The 20,818-nt window shown below is 46.5% G+C and overlaps 1 protein-coding gene across 14 annotated transcripts in view; it reads right to left on the reverse strand.

The window, feature by feature from the left end:
* Positions 1-8,381: 8,381 nt before the first annotated feature.
* Positions 8,382-20,818, reverse strand: part of LOC137330999 (uncharacterized) — a 149,228-nt gene continuing 136,791 nt past the window's right edge. For 13 of the 14 annotated variants that reach the window (XM_067994585.1, XM_067994590.1, XM_067994587.1 and 10 more), the window contains 2 exons: positions 9,246-9,406; positions 8,382-9,129 (listed from right to left, as the gene is read on the reverse strand). In XM_067994585.1, coding sequence (XP_067850686.1) covers positions 8,693-9,129; positions 9,246-9,390 — 582 coding nt within the window. In that variant the 5' untranslated portion in view covers positions 9,391-9,406 and the 3' untranslated portion in view covers positions 8,382-8,692. The remainder of the gene's footprint in view (positions 9,130-9,245; positions 9,407-20,818) is intronic. The other variant, XM_067994580.1, reaches the window with a different exon arrangement.

Below are 20,818 nucleotides of genomic sequence, written 5' to 3' on the forward strand. Positions count from 1 at the left end.
TCACACACACACAGAGCAGTGCCAGGGATCAGATACATACAGAGCAGAGCCAGGGATCACACACACAGAGCAGTGCCAGGGACCAGACACATGCAGTGCTGTGCCAGGGACCAGACACATGTCAATCACTGATTATCTCTTGAACCTGTGCGTTACACTCAACATTCAGGCAGTACAATGCTGCCTCCTACACATGCAAATACAGGCACTTGGTACGAAGAATTTATCTCAGCAGAACGCCCACTGAACCGTCTCCAGGTTCCACAGTTCTGAACTTTAACAAATATGAATTTTAATATAGAGCAGCTGCCTATTTAGAACAAATATGATGTTCCAAAATTCCCTAGATTCTAGAATGGTCCCAGCGGATTGGAAGGTAGCAAATGTAACCCCGCTATTCAAGAAAGGAGGGAGAGAGAAAACAGGCCAGTTAGCCTGACATCAGTTATCGGGGAAATGCTGGAATCCATTATTAAGGAAGTGGTAAAAGGGCACTTAGCTCATAATATGTTTAGGCAGAGTCAACATGGTTTTATGAAAGGGAAATGATGATTGACAAATTTATTAGAGTTTTTTGAGGTTGTAACTAGCAGGGTAGATAAAGGGGAACCAGTGGGTGTAGTATATTTGGGTTTTCAAAAGGCATTCGATAAGGTATCACATAAATGGTTGTTACACAAGATAAGAGCTCATGGGGTTGGGTTTAATATATTAGCATGGATTGAGGATTGGTTAACGGACAGAAAACAGAGAGTAGGGATAAACGGGTCATTCTCAGGTTGGCAGGCTGTAACTAGTGGGGTGCCGCAAGGATCAGTGCTTGGGCCTCAGCTATTTACAATCTATTTTAATGACTTGGATGAAGGGACCGAGTGTAATGTATCTAAGTTTGCTGACGATACAAAGCTAGGTGGGAAAGTAAGCTGTGAGGAGGACACAGAGTCTGCAAAGGGATATAGACAGATTAAGTGAGTGGGTAAGAAGGTGGCAGATGGAGTATAATGTGGGGAAATGTGAGGTTATTCACTTTGGTGGGAAGAATAGAAAAACAGAGTATTTTTTAAATGGTGAGAAACTATCTAATATTGGTGTTCAGAGGGATTTGGGTGTTCTCGTACAAGAAATGCAGAAAGTTAGCATGCAGTTACAGCAAGCAATTAGGAAGGCAAATGGCATGTTGGCCTTTATTGCAAGGGGGTTGGAGTACAAGAGAACGGAAGTCTTGCTATAATTGTACAGGGCTTTGGTGAGACCTCACCTGGAGTATTGCGTACAATTTTGGTCTCCTTATCTAAGGAAGGATACACTTGACTTGGAGGCGGTGCAGCGAAGGTTCACTAGATTAATTCCTGGGTTGAGAGGGTTATCCTATGAGGAGAGATTAAGTAGAATGGGCCTTTACCCTCTGGAGTTTAGAAGAATGAGAGGTGATCTCATTGAAACATATAAGATTCTGAGGGGGCTTGACAGGGAGGAGGCTGAGAGGTTGATTCCCCTGGCTGGGGAGTCTAAAATTAGGGGGCATAATCTCAGGATAAGGGATCGGCCATTTAAGACAGAGATGAGGAGGAATTTCTTCACTCAGAGGGTTGTGAACCTTTGGAATTCTCTATCCCAGAGGGCTGTAGATGCTGAGTCATTGAGTATATTCAAGGCTGAGATCGATAGATTTTTGGACTCCAGGGGAATCAAGGGATATGAAGATGTGGCGGGAAAGTGGAGTTGAGGTCGAAGATCAGCCATGATCTTATCGAATGGCGGAGCAGGCTCGAGGGGCCGTATGGCCTAATCCTGCTCCTATTTCTTATGTTCTTATGTAACAAATGTTAATTTGCAGCTGGGAGCCGGACACCCTACACTGATACAAGCCTCTCGCATAGTCCTTACTTTGCTGCATTTTTCATGCCCATTTTTGGTTTGCAGTCAGTTCTGCATCAACCTGCTTATTTCCTGATCAGGAAAGGCTAAACAGGCTGGAGCTCTTTTCTCTAGAAAAGAGAAGGCTATGGGATGACCTGATAGGGGTCTTTAAGATTATGAAAGGGTTTGATAGGGTAGACATAGAGAAGATTTTTCCCCTTGTGGGGGAGAGGCCAAAACTAGGGGCCATAAATATAAATCCAATAGGGAATTCAGGAGAAACTTCTTTACCCAAAGAATGATAAGAATGTACAACACGCCACCAGGAGTAGTTGAGGCGAATAGCATAGATGCATTTAAGGGGAAGCAAGATAAACGCATGAGGGAGAAAGGAATAGAAGGTTATGATGTTAGGGTTAGATGAAGAGGGGTGGGAGGAGGCTCATGTGGAGCATAAACGCCGGCATAGACCTGTTGGGCCGAATGGCCTGCTTCTGTGCTGTAAATTCTATGTCACTCTATTTAAAATATCTGAACCCATTCACATTCCTCCCTTGGGTGCAAGTGAGCTGGGGTCGCCGAGCTACAGGAGCCGAAGCTCATTCAGAGCTAAACAAACCATCACATCAGGTGACCCTGCTTGTCACCTACAGAGTCCATCCCTCCATTGTGTTCTGCCCCGAGGGCAGGTCCTAACTCAAGTCTCACACATGAGATTCTTCAGCCACTTACTGGGGAAGAGTAGTTGAGGTGGTTTCCCATCACCTTCCTCACAGTTTTTATCTTAGGGATTACCTTCGCCTGGGTGGGCTGCAAACCAAGGCTGAAGACCCCCTGTCAAACCCTGTAATTAGAGACCAAATTCTAGTCTGCACTCGCCAAGTCTGTCTGGAGTGGGGCTCGAACCCTTCATGTTCTCACGCAGAGGTGGGAATGCTACCCCTGAGCCGAAGGCTCACTTCTCACCAACAATGTATACGCCTGGGTATTGAACAGATAGAAATCCTGATTTACAAAGTCCTTGTACAGACAAAATTTGACACCGAGACATATAAGGAGACATTAGGGCAAGTGACCAGAAGCTTGGTCAAAGAGGTAGGTTTTAAGGAGCGCCTTAAAGGAGCAGAGAGAGTTAGAGAGGCAGTGAGATTTAGGGACGGAATTCCAGAGCTTAGGGCCGAGGCAGCTAAAGGCACGGCCGCCAAAGGTGGAGTGAGTAAAATCGGTGGATGCGCAAGAGGCCAGAATTGGAGGAGCGCAGAGATCTCGGAGGGTTGTAGGTCTGGAGGAGGTTACAGAGATAGGGAGAGGTGAGGCTATGGAAGGATTTGAAAACAAAGATGATAATTTTAAAGGTTTCAAAGGTTTAATGTATGCAAAAGGAATATTGACATTTCTAACAACTTATATAAAGCATTATCAATACGGTCGGATGTCCAGAGTTATGGAGATTATCGACTGCATCGTCATGTTTATTAGGATACAGATATTTCAATAGAAACTAAGGGAAGTTTAATAAACTGCTCCCTATCTCTGTAACCTCCTCCAGCCCTACAACCCTCCGAGGTCTCTGCGCTCCTCCAATTCTGGCCTCTTGCGCATCCCCGATTTTCATCGCTCCACCATCGGCAGCCGTCCCTTCAGCTGCCTAGGCCCTGAGCTCTGGAATTCCCTCCCTAAGCCTCTCTGCCTCTCTACCTCTCTCTCCTCCTTTAAGACGCTCCTTAAAACTTATCTCTTTGACCAAGCTTTTGGTCACCTGTCCTAATATCTCCTTATGAGGCTCGATGTAAGATGTTGTTTGATAATCGCTCCTGTGAAGCGCCTTGGGACATTTTACTTTGTTAAAGGCGCTATATAAATGCAAGTTGTTGTGGTGGTTGTGTTTCAGTGTTCCTGTGCAGATCACTTTTGCATTGCCAGTCGCAATTTAAATACAATGCGTCACTCTGTTTGGAATTCACAAAATGTAATCACTTCTGCGGGTCTGTCTTTTGACCTTAAAACATTGTGCTGCCAGCACATTTCTAAATGGTACTCAGATTGATGGAGTGCTGGGCACTCTCTTGTCAGTTTGGCTTGACACAGAGGGAGAAAAATTAGCATCCTTAAAAGACGAAACAAAAGAGTTCTCCTCAATACTATAATCAGCCAACAAAGCACAAAAAAATAACAGAGACAATAAATGGAAGTGAAACATTTTGTATCAATTTTTGGATGCATTGACGGTCATTAATTCTCATTGGCTTCTCTGAGCTTGGAGTAAATCAAAAATTATACATTAAGGGAGAGCTTTTCAGCGTTCCAGGAATCAGTGGCTCATCGACTAAAGCCTCATAAAACAACTGTTAACAACTTAATTTTTCCCCTCTGTGTAATTTTATCAGTTTAATGACATTTGGTATCCTGTAACAATACAAATCAGCATAGTACAGAACATAGGGTGATTACCGTCAGTGATGTTACCATATGAATGTTTAGCAGCCTTGTACCAAATTTCCCCTCTATGCTATTAGAATGGAGGTGTTCATCCATTTGGAATGAGGTTCCTTCAGTCATTGTACCCTAGAGTTTTGACAAAGATTTCTTCTATTTTGTTCTGATGATCTGATTAAATTGTTAGAGCATGGAATGTTTTGGCACAGGGAGCAATTGAGGCAGAGACCATTTTGGAAATTAATATCGGGCAGTTTCTAATATCTGGGATTGTTCTCCTTAGAGCAGAGAAGGTTAAGGGGAGATTTAATACAGCAGTTCAAAATCATGAAGGGTTTTGATACAGTACATAAGGCAAAACTGTTCCCAGTGCCAGTTGGGTCAGTGACCAGAGGACACAGATTTAAGGTAATTGGCAAAAGAACCAGAGACAACATGAGGAGAATTTTTTTTTACTCAGCGAGTTGTAATGAGCTGGAAATGCACTGCCTGAAAGGGCGGTGGAAGCAGATTCAATAGTAATTTTCAAAAGAGAATTGGATAAATACTTGAAGGGAAAAATTTGCAGGGCTTTGGGGAAGAGACGGGGGAATGGGACTAATTGGATAACTCTTTCAAAGGGCCGGCACAGGCAAGATGGGCCAAGTGGCCTCCTTCTGTGCTGTATTATTCTATGATTCTATAATTCCATAATGGGTGGCCGATTTGCCATGCCAGCGTTATGCCCAGGTGGCAAGTTGAAAATCAACCCTTATGTTCCTTATTTGCAGGTCTGTAATGTTTGAATTTGGTGGACCCAAAGGTTTGTTTTTAGCGCTGTTGGTGAATAAATCCTAAATCAGAAACAAGATCCCCGATTTTAACCCAGCCCGCCCAGCACGAACGGGACAGGCAGGTAGTTAAAATGGCAGTGGGGCGGGGCGTGGGTGCCACTTTCCCATCCCTCACCGTTTTAACTGTCGGGATTCCGGCAGCGTGGAGGCCGCCCATGCCCCAGGCAGGTGGGAGCCTGATTAAGATGGGAAAGGAGCGGCGCATTGATGCCACGGGTACCCGCAGCGCGATTTTAACCCCCGCGATCGCACAAGCAGCGAACCCGCCGGCAAAAAGTTCGCGGAAATCAGCTTCTGGCCAGAAGAGGCCCAGGTAAGTCATTTGTTTTTACATTTCCTAAAGGTTCCTTGTGCTTTCAGGAGGAGCAGGCCCAACAAGGAAACCGTGGGCATCCTTTCCCCCTTCTCCAGCTGCAACTGGCCCAGACCGTTGCCACCGCCCCCCCCCCACCCGCACCCCCCCACCCCCGTTTTCCCGCCCAATTTCCCGTTCCTGCCCGCCGGATGTTATGTCATTCCAGCCGGCTTCAGGTGGGAGACAGTGCAGAGAGATTTAAACGAGGCCTGGGAGTTAAAATGGCCCACGCCTCATGTCGAGGAATCCGTGGGGGTCTCCCCCCAACCAATCCGCACCCCGCCCAAGTCAAAATTGGGGCTAAGATCTGTTAGGATGAACAACTTGTGATATATGCAAAATAATGAGAATATTGACAAACTTGATATGTGACCCGAAGGCTCGATTGGATGTGCCATCGGGGGCTAGGAAGACAAAATGTTTGGACACCCCTGACATAAAGATAGAAATTACAGTTAGCAATATTAGCAAACAAATGCTCGATATATTCATTTGACGTTCCTCCGTTATTTTAATGCAGATGTGAACCAGTTGTCGTGGTCCCATGTCGGCACCAATGACATAAGGAAGAACAGGGAGGAGGTCCTGCTAAGGGAACATCAGAAGCTAGGAAGTAAATTAAAAAGCAGGACCTCACGGGTGGTAATCTCAGGATTACTACTCAAGCCACATGCTAATTGGTATGGGGATGGGCAGATCAGAAAGGTGAATACGTGGCTGAAAGAGTGGTGTGGGAAGGAGGGGTTTCATTTCATGGTACAGGGACAGGAAGGAGCTGTACCATTGGGATGGGCTCCATCTGAACTGGAATGGGACCAGAGTCCTAGCAGAAAGGATAAGTAGGGTGGTGCATAAGGTTTTAAATTAGCAAGATGGGGAGAGGGATCTTGTAGCAATGACAAAAGCCTAAAGATAAAAGAAACAGGAGATGAGTGTAAAGGTCAGACCAGGGTAAGGGATAAAGATTAAAGATAACATAAACGGTCAAGGAACAAAAACAGTTATAAAACAGAAGTATACAAGGCCTGTTAAAAATAAAGTTAAAGGAACAACTATTAAAGATGAATTAAACTGCGTGTACAGTAATGTAAACAACGTCAATAATCCGTAGCGAGGAACCAGATGTAGTGGCAGCAACTGAAACATGGCTACATAAAGAACAGAACTTTCAAAAGGCCTTTGATAAGGTACTGCATAGTAGACTCATGACTAAGATTAGAGCTTGTGGAGTCAGGGGACAAGTAGCAGAGTGAATAGCAAGCTGCCCACAAAACAGAAAACAGAGAATTGGGGTTAAAGGTAGTTACTCAGATTGGCAAAAGGTGGGAAGTGGTGTTCCACAAGGATCGGTGCTGGGACCACTGTTGCTCACCGTTTATATAAACGTTTTGGACTCAGAAATCGGAAGTACAATTTCAAAATTTGCAGACAACACCAAATTGGGAGGTGCAGTCAATCCTGAGGAGGACTGACCTTGACATCAAGGCAGCATTTGACCGAGTGTGGCACCAAGGAGCCCTAGTAAAATTGAAGTCAATGAGAATCAGGGGGAAAACTCTCCAGTGGCTGGGGTCATACCGAGCAAAAAGGAAGATGGTAGTGGTTGTTGGAGGCCAATCATCTCAGCCCCAGGACATTGCTGCAGGAGTTCCTCAGGGCAGTCTCCTAGGCCCAACTATCTTCAGCTGCTTCATCAATGACCTTCCCTCCATCATAAGGTCAGAAATTAGGTTGTTCATTGATGATTGCTCAGTGTTCAGTTCCATTCGCAACCCCTCTAATAATGAAGCAGTCTGAGCCCGCATGCAGCAAGACCTGGACAACATCCAAGCTTGGGCTCATAAGTGGCAAGTAACATTCACGCCAGATAAGTGCCAGGCAATGACCACCTCCAACAAGAGAGTGTCTAACCACCCTCCTTGAAATTCAACGGCATTACCATTGTGGAATCCCCCACCATCAACATCCTGGGGGTCACCATTGACCAGAAACTTAACTGGACCAGCCATATAAATACTGTGGCTACAAGAGCAAGTCAGAGGCTGGGTATTCTGGGGCGAGTGACTCACCTCCTGACTCCCCAAAGCCTTTCTACCATCTACAAGGCACAAGTCAGGAGTGTGATGGAATACTCTTCACTTGCCTGGATGAGTGTAGCTCCAACAACACTCAAGAAGCTCGACACCATTCAGGACAAAGCAGCCCGCTTGATTGGCACCCCATCCACCATCCTAAACATTCACTCCCTTCACCACTGGCGCATTGTGGCTGCAGTGTGTACCATCCACAGGATGCACTGCAGTAACTCGCCAAGGCTTCTTCGACAGCACCTCCCAAACCCACGACCTCTACCACCTAGAAGGACAAGAGCAGCAGGTACATGGGAACAACACCACCTGCACGTTCCCCTCCAAGTCACACACCATCCCAACTTGGAAATATATCACCGTTCCTTCATTGTCACTGGGTCAAAATCCTGGAACTCCCTTCCTAACAGCACTATGGGAGAACCTTCACCACACGGACTGCAGCGGTTCAAGAAGGCGGCTCACCACCACCTTATCAGGGCAATTAGGGATAGGCAATAATGCCAGCCTCGCCAGCGACACCCACATCCCATGAACGAATAAAAAAAAAATACAGGAAGACATTAATAAACTTGAAGAATGGGCATGTAAATGACAAATGAATTTCAATATCGATAAGTGTGAGGTGGTAAATTTTGGTAGGAAGATTAAGAAGGCCACATACTCCTTGAAAAATAAGAGTCGCATGTGGTAGAGCAGCAAAGGGATCTGGGGGTACAGATCCACAAATCACTAAAATTAGCGACGCAGGTTAATAAGGCCATAAAAAAAGCAAATGTAAGGAATCTTACAACACCAGGTTATAGTCCAACAGTTTTATTTGAAAATCACAAGCTTTCGGAGGCTTCCTCCTTCGTCAGGTGAAGTTTGGGATTCCTTGAACGTTAAAGCATTTATAGTCAGAGAACAATACCTGGTGATTACAGATAATCTTTCCAACTGCCCGTTGTCAAGGCAATCAAAGTATTCAGACAGAGAGATGTTACGTACAGGATCACCGAATATACAAACGGCCAGAACAAAAGACAGACAGAGAGAGAGAGAGAAACATCCGAAAGGAAGAGAAAGAGAGAGAATGACCCGTTGTATTAAAAACAGATAACTTTTTTTCGCTGGCGGGGTTACGTGTAGCGTGACATGAACCCAAGATCCCGGTTGAGGCCGTACCCAATCGACTCCTCCATCCTCTCCGCGATTGCGGAGAGTGCGCGTGGTACCTCTTCCAGCACCTCACAAATGTGCTGCTGCCACTCAATCATTCTCCGTTTAAAGGATGGCCCCCAGGGTTGAGCATCTGCGTCCAGCTGAGCAGAGCCTGGAGAAGAATGCACCCACTGATGCGGACTCTCCACAGCTGCCCTTGCCACCGGTGTCTGCTCGTGCTCACATGTGTGTGGTGACTCACCATGTGCGACCCCAACTAAGTGAGGACGGGGACCCACTGAGGTGTGTGTATCTGCGCTGGTGGATGGCTCGCTCAGATGTGATGATGTTCCCTCAGAGGCCGGCAGTTCTTCTGAGGAATCGCTCTCCGTTGTCACGGCAGCTGCTGAAGGCCCTGTAAAAGAACAGAAGGCAATATTAAGCATGATGACAGATGTTGAGGTGCTGAAGATGGCAAGGCATGTTAACATCATTTGCTATTGTGAGTGCTGAATGTTAAAGTTCTGTCACCAGCCGTTTGTTGGGTGGCAGTCTCAGTGTCCCCAACAGATGGGCACCCGAGGGTGCGGCTCACTTCAAGAGCCTCCTGCTCCGCGCCGGTGAGGACGGCCTGATGTTGCGGCCCCCCCTCCGATCTCCGCCCTCTCCCGTGCATTCTGGGCTCTCTTCTCCTATAAGGGGAGAAAGTAGAGAGGCGTGAATGAGTGATGGTGATATGGCCAACCGCTGAATGCATTGGTTTGGGTGAGGATGACCGTGAAAGAGATGCATCAGAGGGTGAGTATGAGACAGAGCCATGACATTGTATGAGGATTGGGTTGAGTGGTAGTGGTGGGATGAGTACTGGGGAGGTGAGTAAGTGCAGGTAAGTTGAGGATGAGGTTTGAGTGGGTGTGAGGAGTGATGTGATAGAGTAGTATTGGCATGTACAGAATGAGTTGGGGGATGGGGGCGGTGATTTGGAAGAAGGAGTGTAGGAGAATGAATAACTTTGGCTGACGTAGTCAGGTCACTGGAGCGCTTCCTGCAATGTGTCCAGGTGCGGGTGACGTTGCTGCCGCTGGTGACCTCCTCTGCCACCTCGAGCCAGGCCTTCTTGGTGGCAGAGACAGGCCACTGCCTCCCGTCCGCCGGGTAGAAAATATCCCTCCTCCTCCTCACCCCATCCAGTAAGACCTGGAGTGAGGCATCATTATACCTGGGAGCAGCCTTTCCCCTGGGCTGCTCCATTCTATAATTTTGGCTGTTTGCTGCAGGAGCAGCATTGGAGGACTGCCCCTTTAAATAGGGCTCCTCCAGCTGACAGCCTGTGATGCGGGTGCGCAGTCCGCCCACCGCGCAGGTTTCCGACGGGAAACCCGGAAGCCAAGGTAAGTGGCTTCAATTTACCCACGATCGCATGGGGAACGGACGGATTTCACTGGGCCTCCCCCCGCTGCCATCCCGCCTCCCTGGTAATATCGGGGCCTTAGGGTCTGTGTCTCTGGAGTAGGATGGGGAAAAAAGTTAAGGCAGTTATATAGAGTTCCTCATCCAGTACAGACTTTCCTGCTCTGTATTACTCTGTTCCACAGCATTGAGCAATCAGAGGAACTTCAATCTGTACTTTTGCGAAGCATTGCATCTTTGTGTTTTGCAAATCCCAGCCTTTACATTGTCCCCAAATTATAAAGAAATAGTTGCCTTTATATAGAGGTTTTCACAAGCTCAGAACATCTCATAGTTGCCTTTATATAGAGGTTTTCACAAGCTCAGAACATCTCAAAGTGCTTTACAGTCAATGATGTACTTTTGAAGTGTAGTCACTGTTGTAGGAAACACAGCAACCAATTTGCGCACAGCAAGGTCCCACAAACAGCAATGTGATAATGACCAGATAATCTGTTCTAGTGACATTGATTGAGGGATAAATATTGACCAAAACACAGAGCGATCTCCACTGCTCTCCTTTGAAATAATGCTGTCGGATCTTTTACCTGAGAGGGCAGACATCGGTTTAATATCTCATCTGAAAGACAGTACTGCACTGTCAGCCTAGATTTTGTGCCCGAATCTCTGGAGTGGGACTTGAACCCACAACCTTAAGAGCTGTACCCACTCTTCACCCATCTTCTACTGAATTACTCTACTGGTTCTGTTCTAGGTTTTAAAAGCTTAGATTATGTACAGTAGTTCCAATCAAATTTGCAATTAAGAATTTGATTTAGTTCCTACAACAGTTAATTGGGTCTATTCATGAATATACCCTATCCATGCAGTTGGTTCATGCCTATTAATGTCTTCCATTCTCACTAATAAAACAAAAGAAAAGAAATGCCTCCAAGTGCTTCACATACAGTGAATTACTTTGCTGTTGTGCAAGCAAAAAAGGCAGCCAACTTGTGCACAGCAAGATCCCATACACAGCAATGTGGTACACGGCCTGTTAATCTGTTTTGTAGGTGGTAGGGAGAAATGTTGGCCAGGATACCAGGAGAACTCCCTGCCCATCGAATGGTATTACGGGATCTTTGATGTCCATTTTCCACATCGTTCACCTGAGGAAGGAGGTAGCCTCCGAAAGCTTGTGAATTTAAAATAAAATTGCTGGACTATAACTTGGTGTTGTAAAATTGTTTACAATTGTCAACCCCAGTCCATCACCGGCATCTCCACATCTGAATCGACAAAGCAAGCAGACAAGGCTTCAGTTGAATATCTTATCAAAAGATTGTCACCTCAAACAACACCGCATCCCATAGGACTGAGATACTCAATGCTCTGTGGTGCTGCATTGGAGTAACAGCTCTGACTATGAGGCTCAACTTCCCAGTGTTTAGGTCAAACCCAAACCTTCTCACCTTGAGGCTTAAGAAGCTCGACACCATCCAGGACAAAGCAGCCCGCTTGATTGGCACCCCATCCACCACCCTAAACATTCAACCCCTTCACCACCGGCGCACAGTGGCTGCAGTGTGTACCATCCACAGGATGCACTGCAGCAACTCGCCAAGGCTTCTTCGACAGCACCTCCCAAACCCGTGACCTCTACCACCTAGAAGGACAAGAGCAGCAGGCGCATGGGAGCAACACCACCTGCACGTTCCCCTCCAAGTCACACACCACCCCGGCTTGGAAATATATCGCCGTTCCTTCATCGTCACTGGGTCGAAATCCTGGAACTCCCTTCCTAACAGCACTGTGGGAGAACCGTCACCACACGGACTGCAGCGGTTCAAGAAGGCGGCTCACCGCCACCTTCTCGAGGGCAGTTAGGGATGGGCAATGAATGCCGGCCTCGCCAGCGACGCCCACATCCCATGAACGAATAAAAGAAAAGAGGACTGCCAGCTGAGACAAGCTGACAATGTGAGGTCCTTCTGCAGTTCCACCCCTGCGTGGGAAGCAGGTGAGATTCCACCCCACTTTACTTCACACCCCAGTTAAATATATATGTACTTGTTTCCATTTGGACAACGTCGTAAGCAAAAACATTATTTTGAGCAAGAGATGGGTATCATTTTGAGGTGGTGCTTTTTATTCCCAACACCATTTCTCAATAACTATGGTGCAAATCGCAGTCTGAAGTTTCATTCTGAATCAGACTGGGTTTGGAGTTAATAATGACATTTAGGTAAGTATGCAAGAAATTTAACAAACAATGCAATTAATTGCAGATAAAAGCACAGGACCACTGGTCAAACATTGCAGCTCCTTACAGACGGACTCATCACTCCCGAAAAAAAAAAGAAGCCTCTTCGAGGTTTACGAGACAGCATGCAGATTGGAAAAGTTCAATCCACAGGCACCACGTCGAGTCAAACCATAACAGTCGGTCAAGGGAGCACAGGTCCAAACTGGCCAAAAGCAGATTAAAGACCAAAAACGGGAAGTTCTTCTTCTCATCATCTGCCGAGTGTGGTGGATCCATTTAAGAAACAGTCCGATCCTGTAATGGAGGGTGGGGGGGGGGGGAGGGGGAGGGGGAGGAGAGCTGTAATTTGTTTTGGATTGATGAGCTAGATTGGATTGAATGGTTTTCCTCACCTGCATCTACCCTTTTTTTTACACAACGAGTGGTTAGGATCTGGAATGCACTGCCCGAGGGGGCGGTGGAGGCAGATTCAATCACGGCCGTCAAAAGGGAACTGGATAAGTACTTGAAATGAAAAAATGTGCAGGGCTACCAGGATAGGGCGGGGCAGCGGGACTAGCTGCATTGCTCATGCATAGAGCCGGCGCGGACTCGATGGGCCGAATGGCCTCCCTCCCTGCTGTAACATTCTATGATTCTATGATCAGGCATCAGCCGGGGCTCAGTGGGTATCACTCTGGCCTCTGTGTCAGAAGATCGTGGGTTCCAGTTTCACTCCAGAGACTTGAACACATAATCCAGGGTGACACTCGAGGGCAGTACTGAGGGAGTGCTCCACTGTCGGAGGCGCCGTCTTTCAGATGAGGCCTTAAACCGAGGCCCCGTTTACCCTCTCAGGTGGATGCAAAAGATCCCATGGCACAATTTTGAAGAAGAGCAGGGGAGTTCTCCCCGGTGTCCTGGCCAATATTTATCCTTCAAACAACACCTAAAATAGATGATCTGGTCATTCATTTCCATTGCTGTTTCTGGGAGCTTGCTGTGCACCAATTGGCTGATGCATTGCTTACATTACAACAGTGAAGACACTCCAAAAGTACTTCATCGGCTGTAAAGCGCTTTGGGAAGTCCTGAGGTCGTGAAGGGCGCTATATAAATGCAAGTTCTTTTTTTATGTGGTGTATTAAAACCGCTACAGATGAATGAGTTAATGTTCCAACTCTGCCTGAAGGATCTATGGTAAAAATTCTAGAGGTTCCTGTGACAGTTGTTAATGGATGAATAAACCCACCCCATGAGGTACATACAACACTGTCCCATACTTACTCCCTAGTCTAGCAAACAGGGAGTTCGGGGGCAAAACTGCTCTGCCATTTGCCCCACAGACTCTGCTTGATGCCATCACATGGCGTTGATTGTCTTTCTTGCCCTTGCCAACCAATTCTTTTCCCCCCCCCCCTCCCACGCAGAGGCTGAAAAGCACTGTCACAATTTTTTGAGCCTTGAAAGGAGTCCCAACAAGTTTGTTCCTCATTTACAATCATAGAATCATACGGCACAGAAGGAGGCCATTCAGCCCATCATGCCGGTGGTGGCTCTTTGGAAGATCTATCCAATTCGTCCCAATCCCCCGCTCTCTCCTTTTCAAGTATACATCCAATTCCATGAGCACATGAAGGTGGGAACTTCATTATTTGGAAGGCCCAATGCACATAAAAGAACTGCACTTAGGTATGGAAGTACAGTATCAAAATCAGCAGATGACACCAAAATAGAGTGTGGTTAACTGTGAAGAGGACAGTAAGTGATTTCAGGAGAATGTAGACAGGTTAGTAGATTGGATAGATAGATGTCAGATGAAATTTAATGCAGAGAAATATACTGTGATACATTTTGGGAGGTACAGTAAGAAATGGTACACTAAATGATAAAAATTATGATGATCTAATTGAATGGCAGAACAGGCTCGAGGGGCTGAATGGCCTCCTTCTGTGCTGTGAGGTTCTATGATTCTATGAGGGGCAGAGAAAGTTAAAGATTCAGATACACATATCTTTAAAAGTGGGACAACAAATAGTAAAAGCTGTTAAAAAAGCTTATGGGGTCTTTGGTTTTTAAAAATATGGCGTTGAGTACAAAAGCATGAGGGTAATGCTAAACCCATACAAATCATTAGTCAGGCCTCATTGTGTCCAATTCCGGTGCCTTACTTTCGGTGGCCATGGACAGAGTGCAGCAGAGATTCACTAAGATGACACCAGGGATGAGAAACACTGGTTACGAGAAGAGACTAGCAAGGCTGGAGGTCTTTGCACTAGAACAGAGAGGATTAAGAGGAGATCTGATATACGTGTTGAAATGATGCAGGCTAAATAGGGAAAAATATCTCCACTGGTCGGTAAGTCAGTAACTGGAGTACATGAATCTAGACCACATGAATTAAGGGAGAATTAAGATTTTTTTTTACATAAAATGCCCTGCCAGAAACAACAGTGGAAGCAGAATCCATTATAACTTTTAAAAGGGAAGTGGATGAGTATTTGGGGAAGAAAATGAAAAGAGGATGGGCAAAGTGCAGGAAAATGGAATTTAGGCGATGTTTTTTTCAGAGAGTTCACACAGGCACAATGGGCTGAACAGCCTCCCTCTGTCCTGTAAAATTCGACAAAGTTGTTGAAAATGGATCTGGTCACTGTAGAATGCCAAATATTGATCATTGGTTCAGGTAAAAAGGAGGTAAGCTTCATTTACAGATTACAAGTCCCTTTGCTCCTGGATATCTAAGTCCCGGTTAAAGCGTTTCTATTCTTTTCTTTGTCTTCCGTCTTACGTTGCTCAGAAGTGTCCTATACTCGTTTGGCCTTTAACCAGCTGGTGCCTTGATTTTGAAACAAACTGGCATGGATTATACGTCACAGCCTCTTCCAATTCTGACTGTGAATAATGAGGCAGCTGGAGCTGTAACACAATCTTACACTAACGTCAACAGGGATCAACTGCCCCCATGCAGAAATAAAAAGGGGAAATGCTGGAATTGTGCAGTAACTTGATCAGCATCTGAAACAGAAAGTCACATCAACGTAACGTAGCAGCATTAGGAATAAGAGGAGGCCATTCAGCCCCTCGGACCTGCTCGGCCGTTCAATTAGATCATGGCTGATCTGCACCTTAACCCCATTTATCGATCTCAGTCTTGAAAGCTCCAATTGACCCCCACATCTACAAGCTTTTGGGGAGAGAGTTCCCGATTTCTACTACGTTTTGGGTAAAAAAAACGTGCTTCCTCATTTCAGATCCTGAATGGCCAAACTCTAATTTTAAGATTATGTCAACTTTGCTCTCGATTCCTCCCACCAGAGGAAATAGTTTCTCTGCATCTACCCTATAAAATCCTCTTAACATTTTAAACACCTCAATCAGATCACCCCTCAATCTTCTAAAGTCATGGGAAGACAAGCCAACTTTATGCAACTTGCCCTCATAATTTAACACTCTAAGCCCTGGCATCATTCTGAATGTTTCAGATGCCACCCGGCCCTTTCTGATGACAGGCACGGTCAGGCTGCTGATAACCCTTTTTAAAGTGCTGTTGCACTTAGGATTACCAACCCTCCAGGATTGTCCTGGAGTCACCAGGAATTAAAGATTAATCTCCAGGACACTACTGCGAGCAAAACCCTGGAGAAAAATCATAGGAGCCTTAACAAAAACGGTGTTTTTTTTTTCATTTCCTTTAAACACCTTTGCTTATTAATCCTAAAAATATTGCAGATGGCACAAAAGGCAGTTTGACTGGACGGGGCGGTTGGACGTAGGAGGTCATGTGATGAAACCTCCAGGGATACGCCCAACCAGAGTTAGCGACTCTTGTTGCACTACAGGAATCCAGTCATAAAGATCTCCCTCTCCATTGGTTGAATTCCAGAGTACCAACAACCCCAGGGTTCAGGGGCACTGAAACGTGGGTCTGCGTTTGCGTTGTCGAGATAAGCCAACTGCTCTTCATGTAACCACAGGTGACCCATATTAATAGTGAAGCCCCTCCAGTGAGGTACTGAGGGAGTGCTGCACTGTCGGAGATGCTGTCTTTTGCCCCATCTGCCCCATCTGCCCTGTCAGGCGGACGTAGATGATCCCATGGGACACTATTTCGAAGAAGAGTAGCGGGGGAGTTCCCCTCGGTGTCCTGGCCAACATTTATCCCTCAACCAACATCACCAAAAAACGGATTATCTGGTCATTATCACATTGCTGTTCATGGGATCTTGATGTGCACAAATTAGCTGCCGCGTTTCCCTTCAGTACAAGAGTGACTACACTTCGAGAAAGTACTTCATTGGCTGTAAAGCACTTTAGGATGTGCTGAGGTCGTGAAAGGTGCTATAAAGATGCAAGTCTTCCTTTCCTTTCCTTTCACTGTGCCTGCACAGACCAGCTCTCAGTAGTAAAATCTCGCTAAAAAAAGTCATAATAAGAATAAAACCGATGGACCACCCGGCATCAGATCACTAGGCACCGGACACGACAAAGGCAAACCAAGCCCAGTCGACCCTGCAAAGTCCTCCTCATGAACATTTGGGGATTTGTGCCAAAATTGGGAGAGCTGTCCCACAGACTAGTCGAGCAACAGCCTGACATAGCCATACTCACAGAATCATATCTTTCAGCCAATGTCCCAGACTCTTCCATCACCATCCCTGGGTATGTCCTGTCCCACCGGCAGGACAGACCAACCAGAGGTGGCGGTACAATGATCTACAGTCAGGAGGGAGTGGCCCTGGGAGTCCTCAATATTGTCTCCAGACCCAATGAAATCTCATGGCATTAGGTCAAACATGGGCAAGGAAACCTCCTGCTGATTACCACCTACCGTCCTCCCTCAGCTGATGAATCAGCCCTCCTCCATGTTGAGCACCACTTGGAGGAAGCACTGAGGATAGCAAGGGCACAGAATGTACTCTGGGTGGGGGACTTCAATGTCCATCACGAAGAATGGATTGGTAGCACCACTACTGACCGAGCTGGACGAGTCCGGAAGGAAATAGCTGCCAGACTGGGCCTGCGGCAGGTGGTGAGTGAACCAACACAAGGGAAAAACCTATTTGACCTCGTCCTCACCAATCTACCTGTTGCAGATGCATCTGTCCATGACAGTATTGGTAGGAGTGACCACCGCACAGTCCTTGTGGAGACGAAGTCCCGTCTTCGCACTGAGGACACCATCCAACGTGTTGTATGGCACTACCACCGTGATAAATGGGATAGATTCAGAACAGATCTAGCAGCTCAAAACTGGGCATCCATGAGGCGCTGTGGGCCATCAGCAGCAGTAGAATTGTATTCCAGCACAATCTGTAACCTCATGGCTCGGTATATTCCTCACTCTACCATTACCAACAAGCCAGGGGATCAACCCTGGTTCAATGAGGAGTGTAGAAGAGCATGCCAGGAGCAGCACCAGGCTGTAAAAATGAGGTGCCAACCTGGTGAAGCTACAACTCAAGACTACATGCATGCTAAACAGCGGAAGCAACATGCTATAGGCAGAGCTAAGCGATTCCACGACCAATGGATCAGATCAAAGCTCTGCAGTCCTGCCACATCCAGTCGTGAATGGTGGTGGACAATTAAACAACTAACGGGAGGAGGAGGCTCTGGAAACATCCATATCCTCAATGATGGCGGAGTCCAGCACGTGAGTGCAAAAGACAAGGCTGAAGCGTTTGGAACCATCTTCTGCCAGAAGTGCCGAGTGGACGATCCATCTCGGCCTCCTCCCGACATCCCCACCATCACAGAAGCCAGTCTGCAGCCAATTCGATTCACTCCACGTGATAACAAGAAACGGCTGAGTGCACTGGATACAGCAAAGGCTATGGGCCCAGACAACATCCCAGCTGTAGTGCTGAAGACTTGTGCTCCAGAACCAGCCGCGCATCTAGCCAAACTGTTCCAGTACAGCTACAACACTGGCATCCACCCGACAATGTGGAAAATTGCCCAGGTACGTCCTGTCCACAAAAAGCAGGACAAATCAAATCCGGCCAATTACCGCCCCATCAGACTACTCTCAATCATCAGCAAAGTGATGGAAGGTGTTGTCGACAGTGCTATCAAGCGGCACTTACTCACCAATAACCTGCTCACCGACACTCAGTTTGGGTTCCGCCAGGACCACTCGGCTCTAGACCTCATTACAGCCTTGGTCCAAACATGGACAAAAGAGCTGAATTCCAGAAGTGAGGTGAGAGTGACTGCCCTTGACATCAAGTCAGCATTTGATCGAGTGTGGCACCAAGGAGCCCTAGTAAAATTGAAGTCAATGGGAATCAGGGGGAAAAATCTCCAGTGGCTGGAGTCATACCTAGCACAAAGGAAGATGATAGTGATTGTTGGAGGCCCATCATCTCAGCCCCAGGACATTGCTGCAGGAGTTCCTCAGGGCAGTGTCCTAGGCCCAACCATCTTCAGCTATTTCATTAATGACCTTCCCTCCATCATAAGGTCAGAAATGGGGATGTTCGCTGATAGTGTTCAGTTCCATTTGCAACCCCTCAGATAATGAAGCAGTCTGTGCCTGAATGCAGCAAGATCTGGACAACATCCAGGCTTGGGCTGATATGTGGCAAGTAACATTCGCGCCAGACAATGACCATCTCCAACAAGAGACTCTCTCTACCTAACAGCGCTGTGGGAGAACCTTCACCACACGGACTGCGGTGGTTCAAGAAGGCGGCTCACCACCACCTTCTCAAGGGCAATTAGGGATGGGCAATAAATGCCGGCCTCGCCAGCGACGCCCACATCCCATGAACGAATAGTAAAAAAAAATTCCCAGCGTTAACACGGGGGATCACTTAGAAGTTACTTTCCTGAAGGAAGATACATAAGACGTAAGTGTCTTTCCAGAACCGATGTTGGACAAGTCAGGACATGCCCAAGACAAAAAAAGTGGAAACAGAAACAACAGGTAGAGGTCAAAAGGGCAAACTACTAACAGCTTTCTCAAGAAGCCCATTATTAGTTCGTTTTGAATCTTTGATTTGGACCTATTGTTTCCCTCCCATTTTCTTTCCCATTGGGCATGTACTGACTTGTCTCGAACCGTCTGATCAAAAAGGGACATGTCCGACCCGACTGTGTCAGGTTTGACACAGGAATCACACTCAACTAAGGGTTGCCAACCCTCCAAGATGTCCTGGAGTCTCCAGGAATTAAAGATTAATCTCCAGGATACTGGCTACGAGCAAAACCCGGGAGAAAAATCATAGGGACATTAAAAAACAAGAGCGTGTGATTTTTTTTTCATTTTCTTTGAACATTTATTATTATAAAAATATTGGAGATGGGATAAAAAGGCTGTTTGGCTGACAGTCAAGCAACATTTATCGAGTAATTAAGAGCCTGTTTGCTTTGGCGGCCGTGCCTTCACCTGCCTAGGCCCTAAGCTCTGGAATTCCCTCCCTAAACCTCTCTGCCTCTCTACCCTTCTGTCTCCTCCTTTAAGACGCTTCATAAAACCTACCTCTTTGACCAAGCTTATTGGTCACCTGTCCTAATATCTCCTTATGTGACTTGGTGCCAAATTTTGTTTGATTATCGCTCCTGTGAGACGCCTTGGGATGTTTTTACTATGTTAAAGGCGCTATATAAATGCAAGTTGCTGTTGTATTTTATTTTCGCTGAACCATCCTTGTACCTTTGGAATCAGTTTACGTCCAAAGAAACACTTCATCACTTTGCGATGCATCAGACACGTTGGTGCGTCAGCTGACTTTGCACGTCTGTCACGATGCCTGTTTGATTCTGCTGGCATTAATGCACGTGCTCACTCACCAGTTGCATCGAAATAAGAAGAAAGGTGTCCATTGAGAGCCATTGTAGCCTAAGTCTCTTAATTCAAAGTTGCTTAATTCAGCTATTGAATCATAGAATCATAGAATGATGCAGCACAGAAGGAGGCCATTCGGCCCATTGTGCCAGTGCCGGCACTTTGAAAGGGTGGTAGAAGTTTGGAACTCTCTTCCGCAAACGGCAATTGATACTAGCTCAATTGCTAAATTTAAATCTGAGATAGATAGCTTTTTGGCAACCAATAGTATTAAGGGATATGGGCCAAAGGCAGGTATATGGAGTTAGATCACAGATCAGCCATGATCTTATCAAATGGCGGAGCAGGCACGAGGGGCTGAATGGCCTACTCCTGTTCCTATGTTCCTATCCTATTTAGTCCCACTCCTCTCGCTCTTGCCCTGCAAATTTTTTCCCCTTCAATTCCCTTTTGAAAGTTATTATCGAAGCTATGGAGACAGGCCTACCCCAGCATTCACTGCTGTAAGGAAAGCCCTCTATGAGAAGTGCCAGCTGACTCTCCCCCCAGAGACGTGGCTTGCTACAACAGCAAACCACGAGCGGGACCCCCGATTGTACAGTCTGTTCTTTTTCTCTGCACTGCCAATTCTGCCGATTTCAGCGAATCTTTTACTTTCTCAAAAATTCCCGCAGAAAC

The sequence above is a fragment of the Heptranchias perlo genome, chromosome 13, assembly GCF_035084215.1.
Source record: "Heptranchias perlo isolate sHepPer1 chromosome 13, sHepPer1.hap1, whole genome shotgun sequence".
NCBI lineage: Eukaryota > Metazoa > Chordata > Chondrichthyes > Hexanchiformes > Hexanchidae > Heptranchias > Heptranchias perlo.